Source organism: Dama dama, chromosome 21, assembly GCF_033118175.1.
Source record: "Dama dama isolate Ldn47 chromosome 21, ASM3311817v1, whole genome shotgun sequence".
Taxonomy (NCBI): Eukaryota; Metazoa; Chordata; class Mammalia; order Artiodactyla; family Cervidae; genus Dama; species Dama dama.
In genome coordinates, this window is record NC_083701.1 from 19,631,419 (window position 1) to 19,653,624 (window position 22,206).

The 22,206-nt window shown below is 44.2% G+C and overlaps 1 protein-coding gene across 6 annotated transcripts in view; it reads right to left on the minus strand.

The window, feature by feature from the left end:
* SPIDR (scaffold protein involved in DNA repair) overlaps positions 1-22,206 on the minus strand; it is a 258,391-nt gene that overhangs the window by 81,540 nt on the left and 154,645 nt on the right. For all 6 annotated transcript variants that reach the window (XM_061123279.1, XM_061123278.1, XM_061123277.1 and 3 more), the window contains 2 exons: positions 10,010-10,205; positions 8,462-8,691 (listed from right to left, as the gene is read on the minus strand). In XM_061123279.1, coding sequence (XP_060979262.1) covers positions 8,462-8,691; positions 10,010-10,205 — 426 coding nt within the window. The remainder of the gene's footprint in view (positions 1-8,461; positions 8,692-10,009; positions 10,206-22,206) is intronic.

Here is a 22,206-nt window from a genome sequence, read left to right on the forward strand (position 1 = left end):
AATGTAAAATGCTGCAATTTCCTTGGAAAACACAGAGAATTTAAAAAAAGAGTTACCAAAAAAATAAAAAAAGAGTTACCATGACCCAGATATTCCACTCCCAGATATTCCACTCAAGAAAACTGAAAAATTATGTCCACAGAAAAAAACTTGGATTAAAATGTTCATAGCAGCACTATTACAAAACAAGCAAATCCATAGAGACAAAAAGTAGATTAATGGTTGCCATGGCTGGGAGAAGGAAAGTTAGCAACCAATTGGTATGGTGTTTCTTTTTGAGGCAATAAAAATGTTCTAATACTAGAATATGGTCATGACTGACCAACTCTGCAAATATAAAGTATTGAACTGTACACTGTAAAAGGGTGAATTTTTACAGCATGTAAATTATATAAAAAAGAGGAGATAGAAGTAAGGTAGTTCCAACGCTGACACCTCTTCATGTGCATTAAGAACAGCAAGACCTAGAGCTGCAATTCCACGGACACGATGCTGTTTTTACGCTTCAGAGTACTCCAGAATGTGAACAGAAGGAAGGGCAGAGAACATAATAGGTCTGGATGTCAGTTAGTAGAATCACCAGTAATAAGACAGGCTGAGAAGGAATCAGGGCTGAATGACCCTGCAATATCATAAGGACCACCGAGAGCTGTTTGAGAGATGAAATAGGCAAAAGGTAGGAGCTGGGGAGCTGAGATTAGAGGATTTATTTAAGACTCATGAACACAGAGCTAATGATTAACAGAAGACTTGCATTTACTGAGAGAGCATAGGCAAGTAAGGAGAACCTAAGGAATGGGCTGTGACATCATTTATGAGGAGACATTAAGAATACGATGCTCTGCTCTTAAATCTTTGCATCACAATAAAAATACTCAAACCATTGAAGAGGAGTGATTCCAATTTTTCTACAATATGAAGAAATAAAGTACAAATAACAACAACAACCTATGAAAATGTGTTGCTGCACAAGTCGATCCATACAATCACTGCACAGACCGGTGGGGTGTGGGGGACACAGACGAGCACGTGGGGTGGCCTATGTGTCCTGGTGAGGAGGAGCGGTCGTCCTCCTTTTGTGCTCTCTCCCCGCGGACATGCATGATTTGCCCTTCTGGAGGAACTCCACGCCACTCTGCCTTGATACACACAAGAAGAAACAAAAATGGTACCTAACTTGGGAGCAAGAGACAGAATGCCTGCACTGTAGTTCTCTGGTACCACTGAATGCTGAGCATTCTCGTTCCTTTCTGCATCAACAAGACCTTGCTATCAAAACCTGTCCATGCTCCTTGCATCCCACCATCTTCCATGCCCAGGGAGCTAGCTTCCACCCTCCTCCCACCCCCTCGGCAACTCCTGTGCGTAAGTCACCCAGGAACTTCACTTGGCGTCATCTGTCACCTTGTCAGGCATCTCTGCAGCATCAGATCAGCTGTCCTCTATCACCTGAGGCGCCGCCTCACGACAGAGTCCTGCCACGACCAGCCCTTCCCCTCCAGGCTCCTCTGTGCTCCCTTGTCCATCCATCCTCCAGTGCTGCAGGACCTGAAGTCTTGAAGCCAATGCTTTCCTTCCTTGGTGTCTGCTATGTCCCCAGTGTGCTCGCATCCACTGCCCTGGCTTTAGACAGTCTCCGCCTGTGATGGAACAGCTCTGAAGGTGTAAGGGGAGGGGGGCCAAGGGCATCTTGCTCTCTCTCCAGGGCCCAGGACCTCTGGAATCTGGCACCATGGAAAAATGCACTCTTCAATTAGCCACACACGAATGCACATACAAATACACAGACCAGCAAGCTGGAGGCTAAAAACCCCTCAATACTTACCTCCAAGCTAAAGTCTTCCCTGACTGTGAGATCTGTTTATCCAGACTGTTCACCTGAAACCTTTCCTGGATGCCTCAAAGGAATCTCAAACTGAACAGGCCCCAGGTTGAACCTGCCTGAGAAGCACTCCTACTATTTCCTTCTGCCTTACCACCCCAACCCTCAATCCAGTCACACGCACATGAGAAGTGTCTCCATTTCCCTGCGGCGCCATGTGAGATGGGAGCTTGGTTTGTGCTGGGCCTGGAGCTTTCTCCAGGGGCCTCTCTGCTTCCAATGGGGCCGTGCTCCACGTCCTCTCATTCCCAAACCATTCCCATCCCACAGCTGACGTGTCTGTTGGACAGGCACACCCGTGGCCCACACTCGCTTGCCACTCTGCCACCTCCTTCCTGTTTGGAGTTCTCGAAGGTCCCCCCCTCTCTGTGGGCACTTCTCTTTCATCTCTTTTTCATCTAACATCCTCTAAGCTTTCCAGTGTCACTTAAGAAGCACTGCCTCAGAACACGGCCCTTCGATCCCCAAACTAAATTCTGTCGACTCACTGTCTCTCAGAGTATCCCATTTGTTCTCACCATAGCACTGAGCACAACTTAAAATCATAAATGACTTTATTTTCAATTGGTTTGTATGAGATTCCCTCGCCAGACAATGCTCCATGAGCACAGGACAACGCCTGGTTTTGTCACCTATGTAGAACCAGAACCCAACCCAGGACCAGAGGAAGTGAAAAGAGGAAGAAATGTAAGCCAAGAGACTTAAGTAAGGGTCAAAAGATGAAAAGAGAGTAAAACATCAAAGTAGAGAGAAAGGAAAATGTTTTTCTTTCCTGAGTTCAGTTCAATGAATTTCCATGAAACTAAAATGCAACTTATGGAGAAGGAAATGGCAACCCACTCCAGCATTCTTGCCTAGAGAATCCCATGGACAGAGGAACCAGGTGGGCTACTGTCCTTGAGGTCACAAAGAGTTGGACACAACTAAGCAAAACACAACATTAGTTCAGTTCAGTCACTCATTGTGTCTGACTCTTTGCGACCCCACGGACTGCAGCATGCCAGGCTTCCCTGTCCATCACCAACTCCCGGAGCTTGCTCAAACTCATGTCCATCGAGTCAGTGATGCCATCCAACCATCTCATTCTCTGTCGACCCCTTCTCCTCCTGCCCTCAATGTTTCCCAGCATCAGGGTCTTTTCAAATGAGTCAGTTCTTCCCATGAGGTGGCCAAAGTATTGGAGATTCAGCTTCAGCATCAGTCCTTCCAATAAATATTCAGGACTGACTTCTTGTAGGACTGACTGTTTTGATCTCCTTAGAGTCCAAGGGTCTCTTAAGAGTCTTCTCCAACACCACAGTTCAAAACCATCAGTTCTTTGGCACTCAGCTTTCTTTATGGTCCAACTCTCACACCCATCCATGACTACTGGAAAAACCATAGCTTTGACTAGATGGACTTTTGTTGGCAGAGTAATGTCTCCGCTTTTTAATATGCTGTCTAGGTTGGTCATAACTTTTCTTCCAAGGAGTAAGCGTCTTTTAATTTCATGGCTGCAATCACCATCTGCAGTGATGTTTGGAGCCCTCAAAAATAAAGTCTGTCACTGTTTCCATTGTTTCCCCATGTACTTGCCATGAACTGATGGGACTGGATGCCATGATCTTCATTTTTTGAATGTTGAGTTTTAAGCCAGCTTTTTTACTCTCCTCTTCCACTTTCTTTTTTTTTTTTTTTTCCTCTTCCACTTTCAAATCAAGAGGCTCTTTAGTTCTTCTTCACTTTCTGCCATAAGGATAGTGTCATCTGCATATCTGAGGTTATTGATATTTCTCCCAGTAATCTTGATTCCAGCTTGTGCTTCATCCAGTCCAGCATTTCATATGATGTACTCTACATAGAAGTTAAACAAGCAGGATGACAATATACAGCCTTGATGTACTCCTTCCCCAATTTGGAACCAGTGTGTTGCTCCATGTCCAGTTCTACCTGTTGCTTCTTGACCTGCATACAAGTTTCTCAGGAGGCAGGTCAGGTGGTCTGTATTCCCATCTCTTGAAGAATTTTCCAGAGTTTGTTGTGATTCACACAGTCAAAGGCTTTGACGTAGTCAATAAAGCAAAAGTAGATGTTTTTCTGGAACTCTCTTGCTTTTTTGATGATCCAACAGATGTTGGCAATTTGATCTCTGCTTCCTCTCCCTTTTCTAAACCCAGCTTGAACATCTGGAAGTCCACGGTTCACGTACTGTTGAAGGCTGGCTTGGAGAATTTTAATCATTACTTTACTAGCGTGTAAGATGAGTGCAATCGTGTGGTAAACTGAACATTCTCTGGCATTGCCTTTCTTTGGGACTGGAATGAAAACTGACCTTTTCCAGTCCTGTGGTCACTGGAGTTTTCCAAATTTGCTCACATATTGAGTGCAGCACTTCACAGAATCATCTTTTAGGATCTGAAAGAGCACAACTGGAACTCCATCACCTCCACTAGCTTTGTTCGTAGTGATGCTTCCTAAGGCTCACTTGACTTCGCATTCCAGGATATCTGGCTCTAGGTGAGTGATCACACCATCATGGTTATCTGGGTCATGAAGCTCTTTTTTGTACAGATCTTCTGTGTACTCCTGCCACATCTTCTTAGTATCTTCTGCTTCTGTTAGGTCCATACCATTTCTGTCCTTTATTGTGCCCACCTTTGCGTGAAATGTTCCCTTGGTATCTCCAATTTTGTTGAAGAGATCTCTAGTCTTTCCCATTTTATTGTTTTCCTCTATTTCTTTTCACTGATCAGTGAGGAAGCCTTTCTTATCTCTTGCTATTCTTTGGAACTCTGCATTCAGATGGGTATATATTTCCTTTTCTCTTTTGCCTTTAGCTTCTCTTCTTTTCTCAGCTATTTGTAAGGCCTCGTCAAACAACCATTTTGTCTTTTTGCATTTCTTTTTCTTGTGGATGGTCTTGATCCCTGCCTCCTGTACAATGTAACGAACCTCAGTCCATAGTTCTTTGGGCACTATGTCTACCAGATCTAATCCCCTGAAAGAGTTAAATACGAAGGGTCTGCCCCTCCAGGCTTTCGTCCAAAGGCAAGACCATTGAGCAAGTTCTATGAATTCAATGCCCTCACGAAAGACTAACTCTCCCGCAATAAATGTTTCTGCAGTGACAGGCTAGAAACAATGTGTGTCTCTGAGGGATAAAATGATCTGTCCCTAAGTTAAGCATCTCAAGGAAAAAGGAAGTGATGGTTTCAGAAAGGGAGGAAGAAAGTCGATCACCATGGACACGGAGTACAGTGGTCTAGACGCCACTCTGCCAGGAGGGGGTTGTGGCAGGCAGCCCACTTCTGCGCTCTCTGCTGCAGTTCCCTCCAGTAGAAACTCATGCTCCCCCTGGGCTAAAAAAGCCTGTGGTCTGATTAGTCATATGTTTACCTAGCACTCATCCAACATGCAGTGGGTCCAGGTAAAGGTGTGTTCTGGAGCTGAACAGATTTCCTGCTTACTGTTCAGGGAGGGCTTCGGGTCTGGCTTCTGTTACTTTTGATTGAATGATTTATAAAACTAAAGTTCATGTGGCTTACTCTGATATACAACACCTTGAGAAACCAAGTAGAAATTTTTTTTTAATAGCGTGAGTTAAAAGAAGTCATCCAGAAGAACAATGGACAGCAGACTTACATATGACGTTTCTGAAATCTAACGTAAACTTTTGCTAATGTTTAACAGCTTAGAGGACAAATCTATCTGACCCTCTTCAGGACTGGTAGGCCTCAAATAAATTTCTCTTAATTTCAAAGGTGACAAAAATTGGGCTGTCTGCCATCAGAAGCTAAGCTGTGACTGATCTCATAAAAGTGACACGGCTAGAGTGCTGGGAGCAGACAGACAAAATGTGGTCAAGGTGCCAAGTTAGATGTAAGAGTCATCACAATGCTTCCTTGGGGGGCATCTGACCTGGTTGGGCAGGAAGGGAGAATCACTGTAGTAAGAGTCCCAGAAAACAAACTTGCTTCTGTTTATGCACAGGCACAGGCCTCAATTTACTCTGACATGGCAATTTCTGGCTCTACGGAAATACATGGTGATCAGAGAAGACTTCAGTTCACTGCTGGAGCAGAGGTACTTGGGGAAAAGCAGGTGAGCTAACTCAGGGGAGAGGCCCTCATTGTTCAGTCTCCCTGCTATGTTCTCCATGCTCAGGCCTCTGGACAAGACTGACTCCGTGCACTGCACGGCTGCTCGAAGTTATCAGCAGACAGGAAGTTACAGGCAGAAATCGCTGATAGAAAAGAGCATTCCGGGCAACACACCTAAGTCTTCTGAGGCTGTCTCCCCTTGTATCGTGTTGCATATGCAGGCGTGAAGGTCCACGCTAGGACACATGCTGCTGAGTGACTCTCAAGGACGTGCCTTATACGCACCAGCAGAGAATTAGTAGAGGGCTAAGGGTCTTCTTCCTTCTATATCAATTGGATTTGTATACTGGAGAACCTGATCATTATTACAGCAAATGAATCTAGAAAAACTAATTATGGGTTATACAGTAAGACCTTTCTGTACCCCAAAGACATCACAGAAGCCTGGTCTTCCACCCCAGGCCAAACGCTACGACCTCTGTCCAGAAGGACCACTCTTTCTCATGGTGCACAGTCTACTCAGGTCCCGTGCCAGCTTTCCAGGGTGACTTGCCCCTGGTCAGCTGGCATCTAAACAGAGCCTACTTCCAACTCAATGTTCTTCCCTTTCTTTCAGCTCCAGTATTCTCTACAACTCTGTCATGTGGGGATTCTATATCTCATGATGGATTTCTTTCATCCACGTATAACTGTCAGCAAGTCAATCTCCGAGGCCCAGTGTTCTCATCTGTGAATTAGGTTACTGTTCTCCAGCCTCTGTTTGCAATCTCACATGTGCTACAAGAAGTCCCCATGCCCACTGATGCATATTCATTACATCTGAATAACTCAGTGTTGCTTTCTTATTTCTGAACTTTATGCCTGCCCTGCCTTCAATCCACTGTGAGCACAGCCTCAGTCGATAGGTGCCGGGTGTGTTATAAGGCACAAACCCAAAGTACTCACAGGCTGACCACTGGCAGCGGTATCCCTTCTAACGTCTTTTCTTTGCTCAACAGGTAAAACAGGTGTCACTGCAGAGCCGGGGGGGTGGGCAGCATCCAAGGAGCTGGCTGCCTGGAGGGCCTACCTCACGGGGGCGGTGCTCTGCAGGCCTTAGGGTCTCCTCCTCAAAGCCCAGCACGGTCACAGACCGCAGAAGCAGCCAAGCAAGACAAAACCTTTGTCTGATTTCTAACTGTCTCAGGTAATTCTGCTTAGAAGTCTAGCACAAAACGGGTCGACAGCTACAAGTGTGTTAAAGACCTAAAGATGGATAAACTGGTTTCACACATACATATTCCAAACAGAATAAACATAAACTTTTCAATAATTCCACAAGAAATATTCTGTAAACTCTGCACCTCAAAGGACTTTGTGAAATTCACGGTCCTTCAAAATAAGCTGCAGTTCACTGGAAGGGGACTGACAGGTAACAGAGCGGTGCTTCCTGCCACTCCTTCTGAATAACATCAGGCGGCACCGTAAAGACAGGACGACTGTGACTTATTATTTCTTCAATATGTGTTTCTCTAACAGTAGAGGGACAAAATGATTGTTAGATAAACTGGTATCTATGCTTTTAATTTCTATTCTTGTATAAATATATCTTACTGCACAATTTAACATAGAAAGATAACCTCAGAAGGGTCTGACAAGGATAATGAAACTCTTACTCAACTGTGTGTCTACAGCTATCTGAAAACACACAACCAGGAAGAGTCTAAATGTGAGTAGAAAGATGCCACTCCCACCATCTGTTGGAGCGAAGCACTGTGAATCACAGGTCTGCCCTTGCTCCCACAGCTGTTGAGCTACGCAGGGGACCAAGGCAGCCAGTATCCACAGGGGGCTACCTAAAATGACTTAATTAAACTTCACTGATATTATAAATGTGGTTGCTCAGCCCCAGCAGCCATACTGCCTGCATGGTCAGTGGCTGCCGCATGGGCAAGGGCAGCGAGCAGCGTCCGCACCACTCACAGATCCTGTGGCAATACCGATGCTGACTCAAGAGCCCCATCTGAGAGCCACAGACTCACCAGCTGCCATTTCTTTATATCTCTAAGACATAAAACTTGACATCTGATGCCATGGTCTTTTTAACCCTGCCTTGGCTCTTTTAGAATAATACCAATCATGCTTGTATGACTTTCAATAACATGAACTATCAAAGGTAAAAGTAAATGTGACTAACTTTTCTACTAGGTCTATTTAGATAAACTGGAGAAGGAAATGGCAACCCACTCTGTATTCTTGCCTGGAAAATTCCATGGACAGAGGAGGCTGGCAGGCTACAGTCCACAGGGTCACAAAGAGTTGGCCACAACTGAGCAACTGAGTACATTTAGATAACTATACGAGGACAAAATCCTCTGTCATACCAGGTGTCCCAAATTTTGATATAAACAAAAACCAACCAAAGAAAAACCACCCCTGTGCGTGGTGATGAAACTGCTCTGAGAAGAGCCTCCCCTCTGTGCAGATGAGTGTGGGCCCGGCACCCATGTCCGTCACTCACCGTGCTCTGGGTGGGTCTGTGCTGTCCGCCTGCTGGCTTCTGCAAGGCAGGGAGTACACTCTCTGCACCACCACTCGCACGCCCACTCCCGTCCAGGCAGCAGCTCCGTGGCTCTCAACTGCATCCAGCAGAGAATCCCTCAGGGGAGCTTGGCTGGGGATGCACGGCTCCGCTTGTTCAGGATGGAGGGTCTGGTCTGTGCCCACTGCAGTGTGACCACCACACAGAATCTGACGAGACACGCAAAGGGAACACTTGCAGTCTGGCTCATGAGGGCACGCACCATCCTGAATGTGGCAGCCAGTGTGACTCAAGGAATGACCAGGACAAATGCACACCCGCAGCTCAGGGCTCCTGTCTTCGGGTCACCTGTGTGGCCATGGCGAGCTGAGGAGCACAGGCCATCTCGGGGGTTTGAGAACATGCAGAAAGGACTCCTATTAAAATACCTCATGGTAATTTAAAAAGTTTTCTTCTATGAGGTAACAATCTCAAAGCACAAACTACAAAACAAAACAAAAGAAGGACTAGGGTTAATGTGAAGTGCCAGCTCTCTGCACATTCCTGTGAACCATAGGAGACGCCTCAACAATCCTGGTAAACACCTTCACAAGAGGACAGCCCCTCTAGAAGACTGTGCCCTCTGCATCCCAGCACTGTTCTCTACATTCTGTGCTTGTGTAACAAACATGTGACCCTAACAACCCAAGGAGGCAGGCTGCACCATCACCACCGTTATACAGACAGGCATGCTGAGGCAGGACCCAAACTCGGCACTGAGGTCCACAGTCCGCACTCTCAACACCAAGCTCTCTGGCAGCTACCCTGGTGCAGATGGCAGACGAAGACACATCTCATGAATTTAACATCACACGCTTGTTTGAAACTGTGTGTTAAAGCAGTAATACACTTTGGGCTGTATACTGTACATCTGTTAAATTGATTAAAGGGAGATTTCACATAATTCCCTCCAGACACATGTTCTGATAGTCAAAGGGAGGCCCTGCTTGATTCCACAGATACAAAGCAGGATGAAAGTCCATTTGCTTTGCTTTCTGGTTTCCCCTGAGGTGGTCACCCTCAACATTCCCCTCAGCGCTGATGTGGGGAGCCAGGTGACCCTGAGGTAGCTGCGCTGGAGTCAGACACTTGGAGCACACAGCACCCCAGGAATGTCCTCTTGCCCACCGCAAGTGTGGCTTAGTGCTCCCCAAGTTCATCATCATGGGCAGTCATGGCTCAGGGTCACTAACATTCCAAAAAGCAATCTCTAATGTGTAACCTCGTTTACGCAACTCTCTTTATCCCCAGGGTAACAAACATCAAGAAAAAGAAAAAGATGATTTTTTAAAATAAATAAAAGAGGCTTAAGTAAGCTCTTAGGCAGTTAAGAACAGGGAAAAAAAACTCATATTTTAATAAATTAAATATGACATACATGTGTGTTGAATACTTGAAGAAGACCAAAGGAAAACACTTCTATAAATACCTGGCCTTTAAATGCAGTATTATTACAAAGTGAAAAGTTCTAAGTTGAGGACAGTTTACCTTGTTTTCGAGTGAGCTATCGGTTAGGCCCTTAAACTGGAACACCTGAGCCAGAGTGCTGCTCCTCCTCGGACAGGGCGTGTCACACACATGCCCATCACGTGATGCTTCTGAATCTTCTTTGGCAACAACTTTCTGACAAAAGTAAGTATTCAGAATAACAGGGCAACTTCCACCTGGAATAATAAGCTTTTGCCTAGAAAGGGAAAGAAACACAAATAAAAATTTATTTGCAATGCTGGATTCCTCTCACCTTCTTGCTAGATCTCGAGTACGAAGGGCAATGGCGTGCTGGCTACAGACACAAGCCAGCCCCAGGGACAGAGCCCTGGCCTCACACGGCGTCAGTGCATCTGCTCTGCTGCTTGGAACAGGTTCTGCCTCAGGAGTCAGGGTGCAGGAGGCGACCACACCCCAGCCAGTGGAAGCCACTGAAGGGCAGCCTCAGGGCCCCCTCGGGGCACGTTCCGGAGGTGAGGGGCACAGAGCTGCCCGACACTTAGGGGGACGTTACAAGACAGCTCGCCTCTTTCAGAGAAGAGACGTCAGACACCAAAGGAACTCCACCTTCGCTACCAAACGGACAGTCACTGCAGTAGCTCACATTAGAGTAGAAACAGGACTAGGTTCTCCCGGTGCCTTTCAGACTCTTTAAAGCACATTCCTCACACAGGTGGAGCTGCATAACATTAAGGGAGATTTAGGACCTCCACTCCCAGGAAGATGGAGGAGATACACTTTCCCCTGTTTCTCCCCCTAGACACAGGGAATGCCTGATGTTGCACAGAAACAAAAAGAGAAGATGCTGAAAGGGGAGAGGAGCAGACAAAAACACCCTCAAAAGCTCACTTTCTCTGACTGAATGACAAGGAAGGGGCAGCCTAGTGAGACAGAAAATGTTTAGTGGTTTCCTTTTAGGCAAACATCACAGAAAAACCATGACCCATGGCCACACACACCAGCCAAGGGCAAGAGGAGCCCACACATGGCCCTCGACAGGCTGTCATGGGGCTGCCCACACCGCCATCACAGGAGAGATGCCCGACGCCCAGAACCAAGCCCCACCTCCAGCCCATGCAGCAGGGTCAGGGCTTTCCCCACAACCCAGTCTCCTACAACTATCCACTGCGGTCAGAGGGGCCAAGTAGGGGGCAGGGACAAGGGGTATCCTGACATCTTCCTCCACCTGGTAGAGAGAATCCCCCCAGCCCCTCACTTCTCTTCTCAGGGCCTATCAGACAAAGCCAGCTAAAGTTGGTTTAAATAAGATCCAGAACCTCATAATACCTAACATGCACCGTTTATCATCTAAAATCACTTGTTACACAAAGACTGAGGCCAGGAGGAGAAGGGGGCAACCGAGGATGAGATGGTTGGATTGCATCACTGACTCAACAGACATGAGTTTGAGCAAGCTCCAGGAGATGGTGAGGGACAGGGAAGACTGGCGTGCTGCAGTCCATGGGGTCACAAAGAGACACGACTGAGTGGCTGAACAACAAGGTGTTAAAGCTCACTTGATAAATCACATGACAACCAACACCAGCAGTGAACATCCACATGAGGCTGGGCCTGCACGGATTCTTCTGTTAAGGAACATGAAGAATGTGTTTACTTTCCAGCCCTCTCTCAGGACCTCCCTGACGAGGCAGCAGCGGTGGCGGGACAGGCTGCCGTGCGGGGAGTCACACACGGGGACACACACAGAAACCTAGGGTGTGGAGCCAAGCACCAGGGCTTCTACTGAAGGTCACTTCAGAAAAGAGAGAGAGAGAGAGAACCCTGTATATTCAAATAGAAACAGTAATTTGTCAGAATGTCTGCTTTCACGAAGAACCATTCCCATTGTTCTTTACTGAGTCTGTTATGAACAGAATTCAGGTAAACAGGGAAAGATAGACTGTTTTTTAATGTCACCAAGGGCCCAGAAGGAAAACCAAGTGAAATCTCTCTTCATTTTCCAGTGCCTGTCAACCCTGCCAAAGTGTGAATATCCCATTAGCAGCTCAGAACAAACAGTATTTCTTTCACATCACAAAGAAGATCAATGTGCTTATTTACTGTCTAGGAAGAAGGTGTCCAAATCTGGTGGGTGGCAAAGACGACTACCGGAATTAATGCTGTGACCTAAAGAAAACAAACAAAAGGAATTTCCTTCCTTCTTTCCTTCTCTATTTTAATGGCTAGTTAGCTAAAAAGTCAGACTGAGAACTGTAGTTGTCAGAAAAACATAAGCCTAGTCTTAATCTACTTTCCACTGAAAACATACCTGAGATCAGCAACCAATTTTGTTTACAATTTCGTCTCATCTGGAAGCCCAAGGACAGAGCTGGCTGGTGTCCACGTCTCTCACCAGCATGTGGGGCAGGCAGAGGGGAAGACAGTCCACAAGGGGACAGACACCAAGGGAACACCGGAGAGAAATAGAACACCGGTGCTGCCAGAGCCCGGGCTTCTGAGGGGAGAAAAGGATGGAGCTCTCCAAGTAATTAAATCATCTAGAGATTGTTATCCCTGTGAGAGGTCTTGTCTGGTTGGTTCAACAATCATTATTTCATACAAATAAAAATGTTTTTTGAATGGATGTCGCCCCTTTTTCTGGCTTCTGTGGCAAAAGCACCTCTTCTCTCTGGACTTGCTAGTGCTTTTCAAAATGTTTATGTTGGCCTCTATAATTAAACCCCTCAAATCCTAGAACAGATCATCTGTCTCTCCTTTATCTTTGTTTCTGAGTGCCAGACAGTACCTGACATGTGTAAGGGACTCAATAAATGCTTCCTAAATTAATTGAACCAAAACCACTTTATTCTTATTCATCAGATGTGTTTATAAAGAAATGAGCGTGCCTTCTCAACAGATAAACCAGACCTTACACAACTGTGTCCATGTTCTTTAGAGGAGGAATCTGGCCGTAGCACACATTTCATATCAGGCCGTGGAAAGACGGAAGGTCGGAGGGGACATGTGCAGGCACAGAGCTCCAGTGTGCAGCACACGATGGCTTGGGAGGCAGGGGGAAAGACATGGTTTGGATTCTAAGAAGCCTGGGTTTGAATCCTGGCTTTGCTACTCACTAACTGTGTGAATATGGGCAAATGTAACTGATGACTCAGTTTGTATAACACGGGGGCATGAAGAGTAGCTATAAGCAGCGCAGAGATGTCTTCAAAGATGAAGTAACAGCATGGTGTGGAGTTCTGGGAGCAGCTTTGCACAAGTAGATGGAGGCTTCCAGTACTGCTGCTCCTCCAAGAATTACATCTTCAGTCACTCCACAGTAGTCACTGTCTCTTGTTTAGGGTAACTCAGTGTTATTTGCCTGTGGCCCATCTTCTTTCTCCGCCTAAAGGTCACTGAGAAGTCTACGCCATGAGCAGAAAATACTGCTCCCTCACTGCCTCCATGTGCTCATGTGCACGAAGACTCCCGTGCTGCTGATCCTCTCTGGTTGGATTCTGCTTTGGGCGCGACTGCACTGGCCACACTCTCAGTCCATCCTCTTCACAACGAGGAGGCCTGTCTGCATTTTCAGAGGAGGTACGATAACAACCGTGTCCACAGCAAGAGTCCACGACAGGGCTGAAACACAAGCCAACGGCTTCAAAGCCAGTCTGTTCTCTTTCCTGGTGGGAGGATGGGACCCACCATGGAATATGGCCAGAAAGGTCCTGCACCGTTCCCGGAAGGACAGGGTACGGGACAGGAAGTGGCACAGTTGCCAGGCAGGGGCCGGCGCACCGATCAGCAGAGCCACCAGGACAGTGGGAGACAGTGTGGGGGCCCATCTGACAAGCTGCCGCACAGGGACGTAAAAGCAGATGCACAAAGGTCTCTGGGGACAACAGAACTTCAGAGCCACTTTCTACACCCGTGCCTGTAAGGCACCCGTTGCAGCAAATAGATTTTAAATAAAATGAAAGAAAACAAAATCTACAATACAGATCCCAAGGTGCAGGAGCCACATGTCCAGTCTGCGATGTGGTCGGTACCATACTGGGCAGCACAGATCACCGCACAGAGTTCCACGCAGCTATTGGAGAACTTCATTCTCCAAACAGAAAATAAACCACATTCCATTCACTTGGTAAGCCTTTTTTCATCGATCAACTTGCTGAATTTGAAAAGGCTACTGTACCTCATGACTTCTGAGCCACAGCACAAGCTCAGACCCATCTGGCCCCTCCCCCAGATACCAGCATATGAATCCCTGCGTGAAACCCAAGTTGGCAAACAAGACAGTGTTAGCAGTGTTTTCATGAATTTTTAAAAACAGCAAAATATCCTGCCCACATTTTCAATTATTCAAAGAGTGAATGGGCCACTCCTCTTCTCACCAAAAATCAGATTTATTCTAAAAAATTTTAAACCATAGTCTAGAAAATATCTCTAAACTGAAGAATCAAACCAATTTAAGAAACAGTAAGTTTACAGTTCATAGTCCCTTTATTTTCAACTTCTAATTTGACAAGATTTATCACCTGGGTTCAAATATGTCTCTTTTTACCTTCCTATCCAAGTAACAGCCACATTACCTAAAAAGTTGATAAAAACACTAAAGTAGAACACAGACATTTATAACTATGTTATTTTAAATTCCCAGAGTAGACACTGTTTAATTCCTTTTTTATCCAAATAAACACATCACTGATGAACAGTTTATTTCCATTCTAAAGTGGACAGCAAAATACATTAAAGATGAATTCATGGAAGAATATAAAATGTGAGACAGACTTCCTCTATAAACCAGAAGTCTAATTCTCTACACAAACATAAGTTTCTGACCTCTGTAAACCAGAAGTCTAATTCTCTACACTAACATAAGTTTCTTCCTCTATAAACCAGAAGCCTAATTCTCCACACTAACATAAGTTTCTGACCATATCCTTTTTCAGGCATAGGTCACTGGAAATTCCAGTTTAAAGAAAGAACCACCACTTTTCCGGCAGTAGGTGTAAACTTTATTTTCAAGGCACAAATCCCACACTTTTATTCAGTAACAAAAATTCTGCCAAAATATAACAGAAAATGCAGAAAAAAAGAAAGCAGGAAAATCATGGTCTGATGTCAGACTGACCTCGGTTTAAATTCTAGCTGTGCTACACGCTGCCAATTTTATCTTCATCAAATTACTTAGATTTTCTGACCTTTAACTTTTTCATAACTAAAATGGGGATCATGCCTACTTAATGTTGTTACTGTGAGACGAGGTGCATACATTCCAATACACAAGCCAGAGACAGAGATGACTACATACCAGGCTTGGCATGCACACTGGCTACTAATTAAAATAGTACCTAATATATTAGCTATTTAAAAAATCTCTAGATGTTAACAGTATTTCCAGTGTAAGACAGGAAATCTTAAAAAAATTTAGTTTCCTCTGGGTTCATGCTAGCATATGTAGTTCTATATACAACTGGGTAATTAAAGGCCTTAAAAATGCTCATACATTTTTATTCAAAAAAGTCATTGTTAAGAATCTATACCAATGAAATAATCAGAGATGTGGAGAAAAACACACACAAAAACATTAATCATACTCATATATTATAGTGAAATACAGCAAAGAAGCTAACTTTCTAATAAAAAGTAGAAAAACAATGAAACAGCTATACAAATGATAGCATAAAGAATCCTAATTAAAGAAAAAGTAGGGGTCTTCCCTGGGGGCTCAGTGGTAAAGAATCCAACTGCCAATGCAGGAGACACAGGTTGATTCCTGGTCCAGGAAGATCCCACATGCCACAGAGCAACTAAGCCGGTGTACCACAGCTACCGAGCCTGGGAGCCAAAACTAGTGACCCCACCTGCCGCGACTGCTGAGGCCCCAGAGCCCGTGCTCCGTAACAAGCCAAGCTGCCACGATGAGAAGCCAGTGCGCAGCAACAAAGAGTAGCCCCTGTGGGTAATGACACTGTGGGTGACAACTGTCATGTTGTTGAATTAGAGACACAGGCTCAGGCTTGTATGAACTATGAGATTCCAAGGTAGTAAGACTACATATTGTTTATATAATATTCTTATAAGGAGGAAGTGATGAGATGAATTACACCAGAAAACTAAACAATTTATCCTTGAATAAAAGGATTATATACCAGTAAGTTTGAATGCTCTTCTTTATATTATTGCCTTCGTTTCCTACCATAAAAATGTATTCTTTAATAGATAGAAATAAGAGACTTGAATCAACCTTTTACTTAACAATAGACTGCCTCATTACTTGAATAAACTAAGCAACAACCACTTCCTGTGAGTAACTCTCAAATGAGTCCAAACTGACCCAACTAGTAAAAGTTAACATGCTCCTTGTCCCATCTCTTCCTCAGCACCTCAGTTCTATTGTCTGTCTACCTGTCTCTAAGTTCAGATTTCCACCACAACAGTACCACCTTTAAAGAGTACTCAGAAAGTGGACTACCATCTTTCAGCCACTTTGCTTCATTAAAGCATATTCCACCAGGTTATACACCACAGTGCTGTGGCTGGACTTCCTACAGCTGTGGTTTCTGGGTAAAGGATTCTCCCTGCTCTATTCAGTTCTGTTTCTTGAAAATCAAAAATAGCAATCTTTATGACAATGTTAACATCTGCATTAACAAGGACAGTGCAGTCAGAAACCTAATGACTCAGGATCGGTTGTGGCTGGCCTCTATCTGTAAAGTCATAAGCATCTCCTGAACACAAACCTATGTGTATTCCCACGTTGCCATACTGCTCTCTCAGGGCCTGTCTGAAACCTTTACTTACAGACTTTACCTTTTAATGTGACTCCAGAACAGAAAGTTTAAACTGGAGCATGAATCAGAACTACAGGCTTGTTATAACACCCACTGCTGGGCCCCACACCCTGAGCCTCTGATTCAGGAGTGTGGGGAGGGGCGGCCTAACCTGTGTTGGTTACAGGCTCCACGGGGACGCTGCTGGTCCCCTCACCATACTCTGAAGATTACTGCTCTAGAAACACACACACGACCACCACACTTTCCTAACTTCACTCAAGAGACTGGCAGCCCTCTCAAGTTCACTCTTTTTAGCTACAAAACACCTGCTCCACCGTCAGGACTTCCTGCATAAAGGGCAGGAAGCTTCTTGGCGGAGCCTTCTGGCTTTGCCAGGACTTGTACGAAGGCAGCACTTCCTCTTTTGCTCTCCCATCCCATCTGGTGAGCTGTACAAATCTAAGGCTTTAACTCACTGATTGGCAGGGTTTGGCCTTCTCACCTTTGAATTAACAATAAAGATCTCACTCCATGCAGCAGAAAAAAAGAGAAAGAAATTATACCTAATGTCTCTGGCCCACAGCTCACTGGCTGCAAGATAAAAATCACAACGTGATGAAGCATTTTCTTCATGTGACGGAGTGAACAGCGCCTCCCTCACATCTCATCCACAGAGTTGGAAGACAAGGCTGCAAGTACTGGCTTGGCCGAAAATTGAGTTTTTCTGTTACATCTTACAAAAACCTGGATGAACTTTTTGGCCAACCCAATGAAATGCACTTTTTTTTTTTTTTTTTTTAGAAACTTGCAACATGACACTCCATGCTTCTTTCTAGGTAAAAATTGACTATTCAGAGCAGCAGTTTGGTACAGTGAGTAGGACAAGAACGTGAGTCTAGAGATTTGGGTTCAAATCCCACTTGGTCACTTACAAGCCAGATGATATGGAATGCATCGCCTAAACAAACTGAATCCTTTTTGTCTTGTACTGGTGGATAACAACATTTATGTTTGAGGATTTTAAGACAACAATGGATACCAAAGTATTTGATACATTAAAATGGTCTATATAAATGATGGTTATTATTCTACAACAACCTTGGAGTATAAGAATTCATCCATTCTAGAAAACTTCCAAATAGCATCTTTCCAGTTACAAACAATTTAAAGCTGCTATTTCAGTGCAACTTAATGTTATTTAAACAGACAAACAAACAAAACAGATGTTTTTTTCCAAACTATCAAAAGTGAGAACTCTTTGGTGTATGATTTTTTAATCAGAAATATATGACTTTCTGAATACATAGGTAACAAAGCCAACTTCAATTCTAAGATGTCTATAACCACAAACCTCAATGTAGAGACCACTTTCAAAGAAAAATGAAACTTAGAAACAAAAAGATGAAGTGACAAGACCCAAGGCAAGCCAGGAGTCAGAGGAGTGACCAAGTTTTTCCTTATGCTCACCTTCACTAGAGCTCTGAAGGAAAAACCTGGCTCAGGACAGACGGAAGGATGACCTCAGTCAAAACAGCTAAGCTTGCCTTGTTGTCCAGGCTTCTCATTCCAGTGGAGACACAAGTTGATTCAAAAATCCACTTTTATCAAGAAACATTACAGTAACTATTCATACAAATAATTTAATCTACAAATAGATTCAGATCACTAAAAACCAACGAAGGCAGAAAGATAATAGTGTTCTGTAAAAGGAATTCTAATAATGGTCACATAATACATAACATAGATCATCTCAACAAAAGATGACAGTATTCACATGTAAAATAAATTTTTTAATGGTTTGATTTTTTGATCTCACAAAGAGAAATAAAAGTTGAGATAACACAAAAAATGAGGAACAGACTATAGTATTTGAATAGTGTGTCAAGAAAAGAAAGGGAGAAAAACAATTCTAGTGAATTGAAAAATGTTTTTCTAAAATCCACAAAATGTCCCAAACTGAAATTTCAGTAGAAAAATTTATGAAATTTAGACCAAAAGGATTCGCAATAAATGACATTTAAAGAAATTTGGGAAGACAATGATCACAAAAGAACTGAAGTTGACACTACTAAAATCAGAGAATCAGTAAATTAAGACTGTCCTCAAAAATCACAAAGCCTGGGTTTAATTACTACCACAAACAAAACCTAGTCTAGCTTCAAACTGAAGGAGCGTCAGCTGAATTAGATAAATGTGCAAGACTCATTAGAGGACACGCTTTAAATTATAAAAGGAATAAGAATGTTCTGGGCTCAAAACACTCTCAGAAGAAGCAGTAGCACAATTTCTCTTGAATGGCACAACTTAGCTTCACGAAAAAGAAATTAGGGCAAACAAGAATGGCAGAAACCTCAGAACATCACATAGCAACCAGGGCACAGCAAAACCATAGCAGGGTGTGTCCTATGCCAAAATCAAAACTGTGCGCTTCACCCACCCAGGAGAAATACTAAAGTAACTAGAACCAGACACAAAAAAATACAAGTTTGGGCCTTTAAACAGTGAGAGTGTACCCCACAAAAGAAAAGCTTCCCTTGAGACCCCTCAACGAGCTGAGGCTGCAGCCCTGTGCATTAACCCAGGGGAGGGGACAAAACCTCCTGCACTTAGCTTCTACCGCTACCTTCCGCCAGGTGAGTCCACCTGACAGCGTATCCCCCCAGAGCTGCCCAGACCAGGTCTTGGGTGCCACAGCCCCACAAACACGGCTGCAGACCAGGATCTGAGGGTGGTCCCAACTTATCACCGAGGCCTCCTGAGCCTGCCTGACCTGAGAGTGACTGTATGACCATGGGGCAGTTAGGATGCCATTACCCTTTCAACTCCTCACCCTGGAAGGCTGGTAACACAGCCTGAAACATACCTTTAAGCTACAAACGCCCACCCACATTCCCAAGTCTCCTCAGGTACGAGCTTGCCCAGTGCCCTGATCGAGACAAGCAGGATATAAGTTCACGGTGCAGAAGCTCCGCTTTGCAATTTAGACATGTTTAAATAGAACCAGGCTCACCTGTATTCAACATACTATTTGAAAAATTAACATAAATGACTTTCTACTTAACAAACTTAAATCATTCTTGTTTCTTAATACAAAGACAAGCACATAAGGATTTGTTTTCCTCAATGATGGGGTTGTTTCCTTCCATCCACTGGGTGCTGTTTAACACTCTCCTCTTTCTGGGCTCCACTGAGTGGGCTCCTGGGGACAGGCAGGGCAGAGCCCCAGTTCCCAGAGAGACACTGAGTCCATGTGTGTGAAGCTGCAAGAGGGAACAGACTTACACAAATGGAAATCTTTTTCATATTTCATTTTTGTCTTTAAAACAGTTATAATTTGCAAAGTGAATCTTCAAAGGAAACAATTCTACAAGTGATTCTATCTTCTTTTATGAGTTTATTACTATCTATCAACTAAATATTCTCAGTCCCTTAAAATGTATATTTAGAGATATCTATACTTATGGTTGTAAATTATCACTCCAAAAGTGTTAGTTGCTCAGTCGTGTCAGACTGTTTGCAATCCCATGGACTGTGGCCTGCCAGGTTCCTCTGTCCATGAAATTCTCCATGCACTCCAACACTGGAGTAGGTAGCCATGCCTTTCTCCAGGGGATCTTTCTGACCCAGAGATCAAGCCCAGGTCTCCTGCATTACAGGCAGATTCTTTACCGTCTGAGCTACCAGGGAAGCATAAAAAGAGATGATCTTTTTGTCATTTTTGTCAAAACAGACCAAACAGCTATTGACATTAATTCAAAATAGCCTGCTGCACCCTCTCAGAAAATAAAACAACACTCAAGTATTGCATATAATTACAAATTTTACAGTATTTCACAACTTCCCTAGTGGTCCAGTGGTTACAAATTCACCTGCCAATACCCAGAGACATGGATTCAATCCCTCGTCCAGGAAGATTCTACATGCTGTGGGGCAACTAAGCCTGTGTGCCATAACTACCAAGCTTGTGCTCTAAGGCCAGTGTGCCGCAACTACTAAAGCCCACACACCCTGGAAAGTAGCCCTCACTCATCGCATCTAGAGAAGAGATCATATAGAGCAACCAAGACCCAGCACTGCCAAAAATAAATAAATTTAAAAAATAAAAAGTTTACACCATATCAATTAAATTCTTCTCTAGTACATTTACTGAGCACTATTATACACAAGAAATTACTCAGTAAACCAAATGACACAAATAAGAATAGGATGAACACAATAAGAAGCTTAGTCTATTAGGAGAGGGAAAGCATAAAAATAACATGCATTGTTGTGTTAATTATATTAATGCTTAATAATTATAATAATGTTTATTATTATGTTCATGCTTCATGCACTAATTAAATGAGCATTTTATAAATTACTTTCCCTTAAATTATCTCACTTGATTCTGGTAACTACCCTGAGAGGAAAGTAGGGCACACAGAATCATCTGCATTTTAGAGGTGAAGCCTGTGGTCTGCTTGGAAGATGAGTGAAAAGCAGGACAGGAACCAGGGTGCAGACGCCTGCACTGGCACCTGGATGTGGCCAAGCATATGACGACAGTCAAGACAGCAAACATTTCCTCACGCTTCTTAGGTGCTAGATGCCCTCCACTCATGAATGCCTTTAACCTCAGAGGAGACCCCCTGAAGCACAGAGAAGTGCAATAAGAATACATAGCTAGTAAGTGGGAGGCCAAGACCTGAGTAGAGGCAGTCTGTCTGGAAAACCATCCTTCTCACTGGCATTTGTGTGTCTTCCCTGCAGAAATGTTTGTTCATATTCCTTGTCTACTTTAACCTCACTCTTCTGCATGTGGACATCTGATTCTCCCAGCCATCATTTGTTGAAAAGACTATCCTTTCCACACGAATGGCTTTGGCACCTGCGTCAGCATTCCATTGATCATATGTATAAGGGTTTATCTTGGGTATTCTGTTCAACTCACTGTCTGTATGTCTACCTTTATGTCACTATCACATTATTGATTATTATGCTGCTGCTACTGCTGTGAAGTCACTTCAGTCATGTCCAACCCTGTGCGACCCCATAGACGGCAGCCCACCAGGCTCCCCCGTCCCTGGGATTCTCCAGGCAAGAATACTGGAGTGCGTTGCCATTTCCTTCTCCAAAGCATGAAAGTGAAAAGTGAAAGTGAAGTCGCTCAGTCGTGTTCGACTCTTAGCGACCCCGTGGACTGTAGCCCACCAGGCTCCTCCGTCCACGGGATTCTCCAGGCAAGAGCACTGACTGGAGTGGGGTGCCACTGCCTTCTCCAACTGATTATTATAGCTTCGCAGTAATTTTGAAATGAAGATTGTGAGTCTTCTAGCTTTAGTTTTTTTTTTCAGGATTATTTTGGCTATTCAGGGTCTCCTGAGACACCATAAGGATTTTTAAAAACTTTTATTTATTTAAATAGTTGTGGCATGTGGGTTCAGTTGCTCCGTGGCAGGTGGGACCTTCCCACATCAGGGACAGAACCTAAGTATCCTT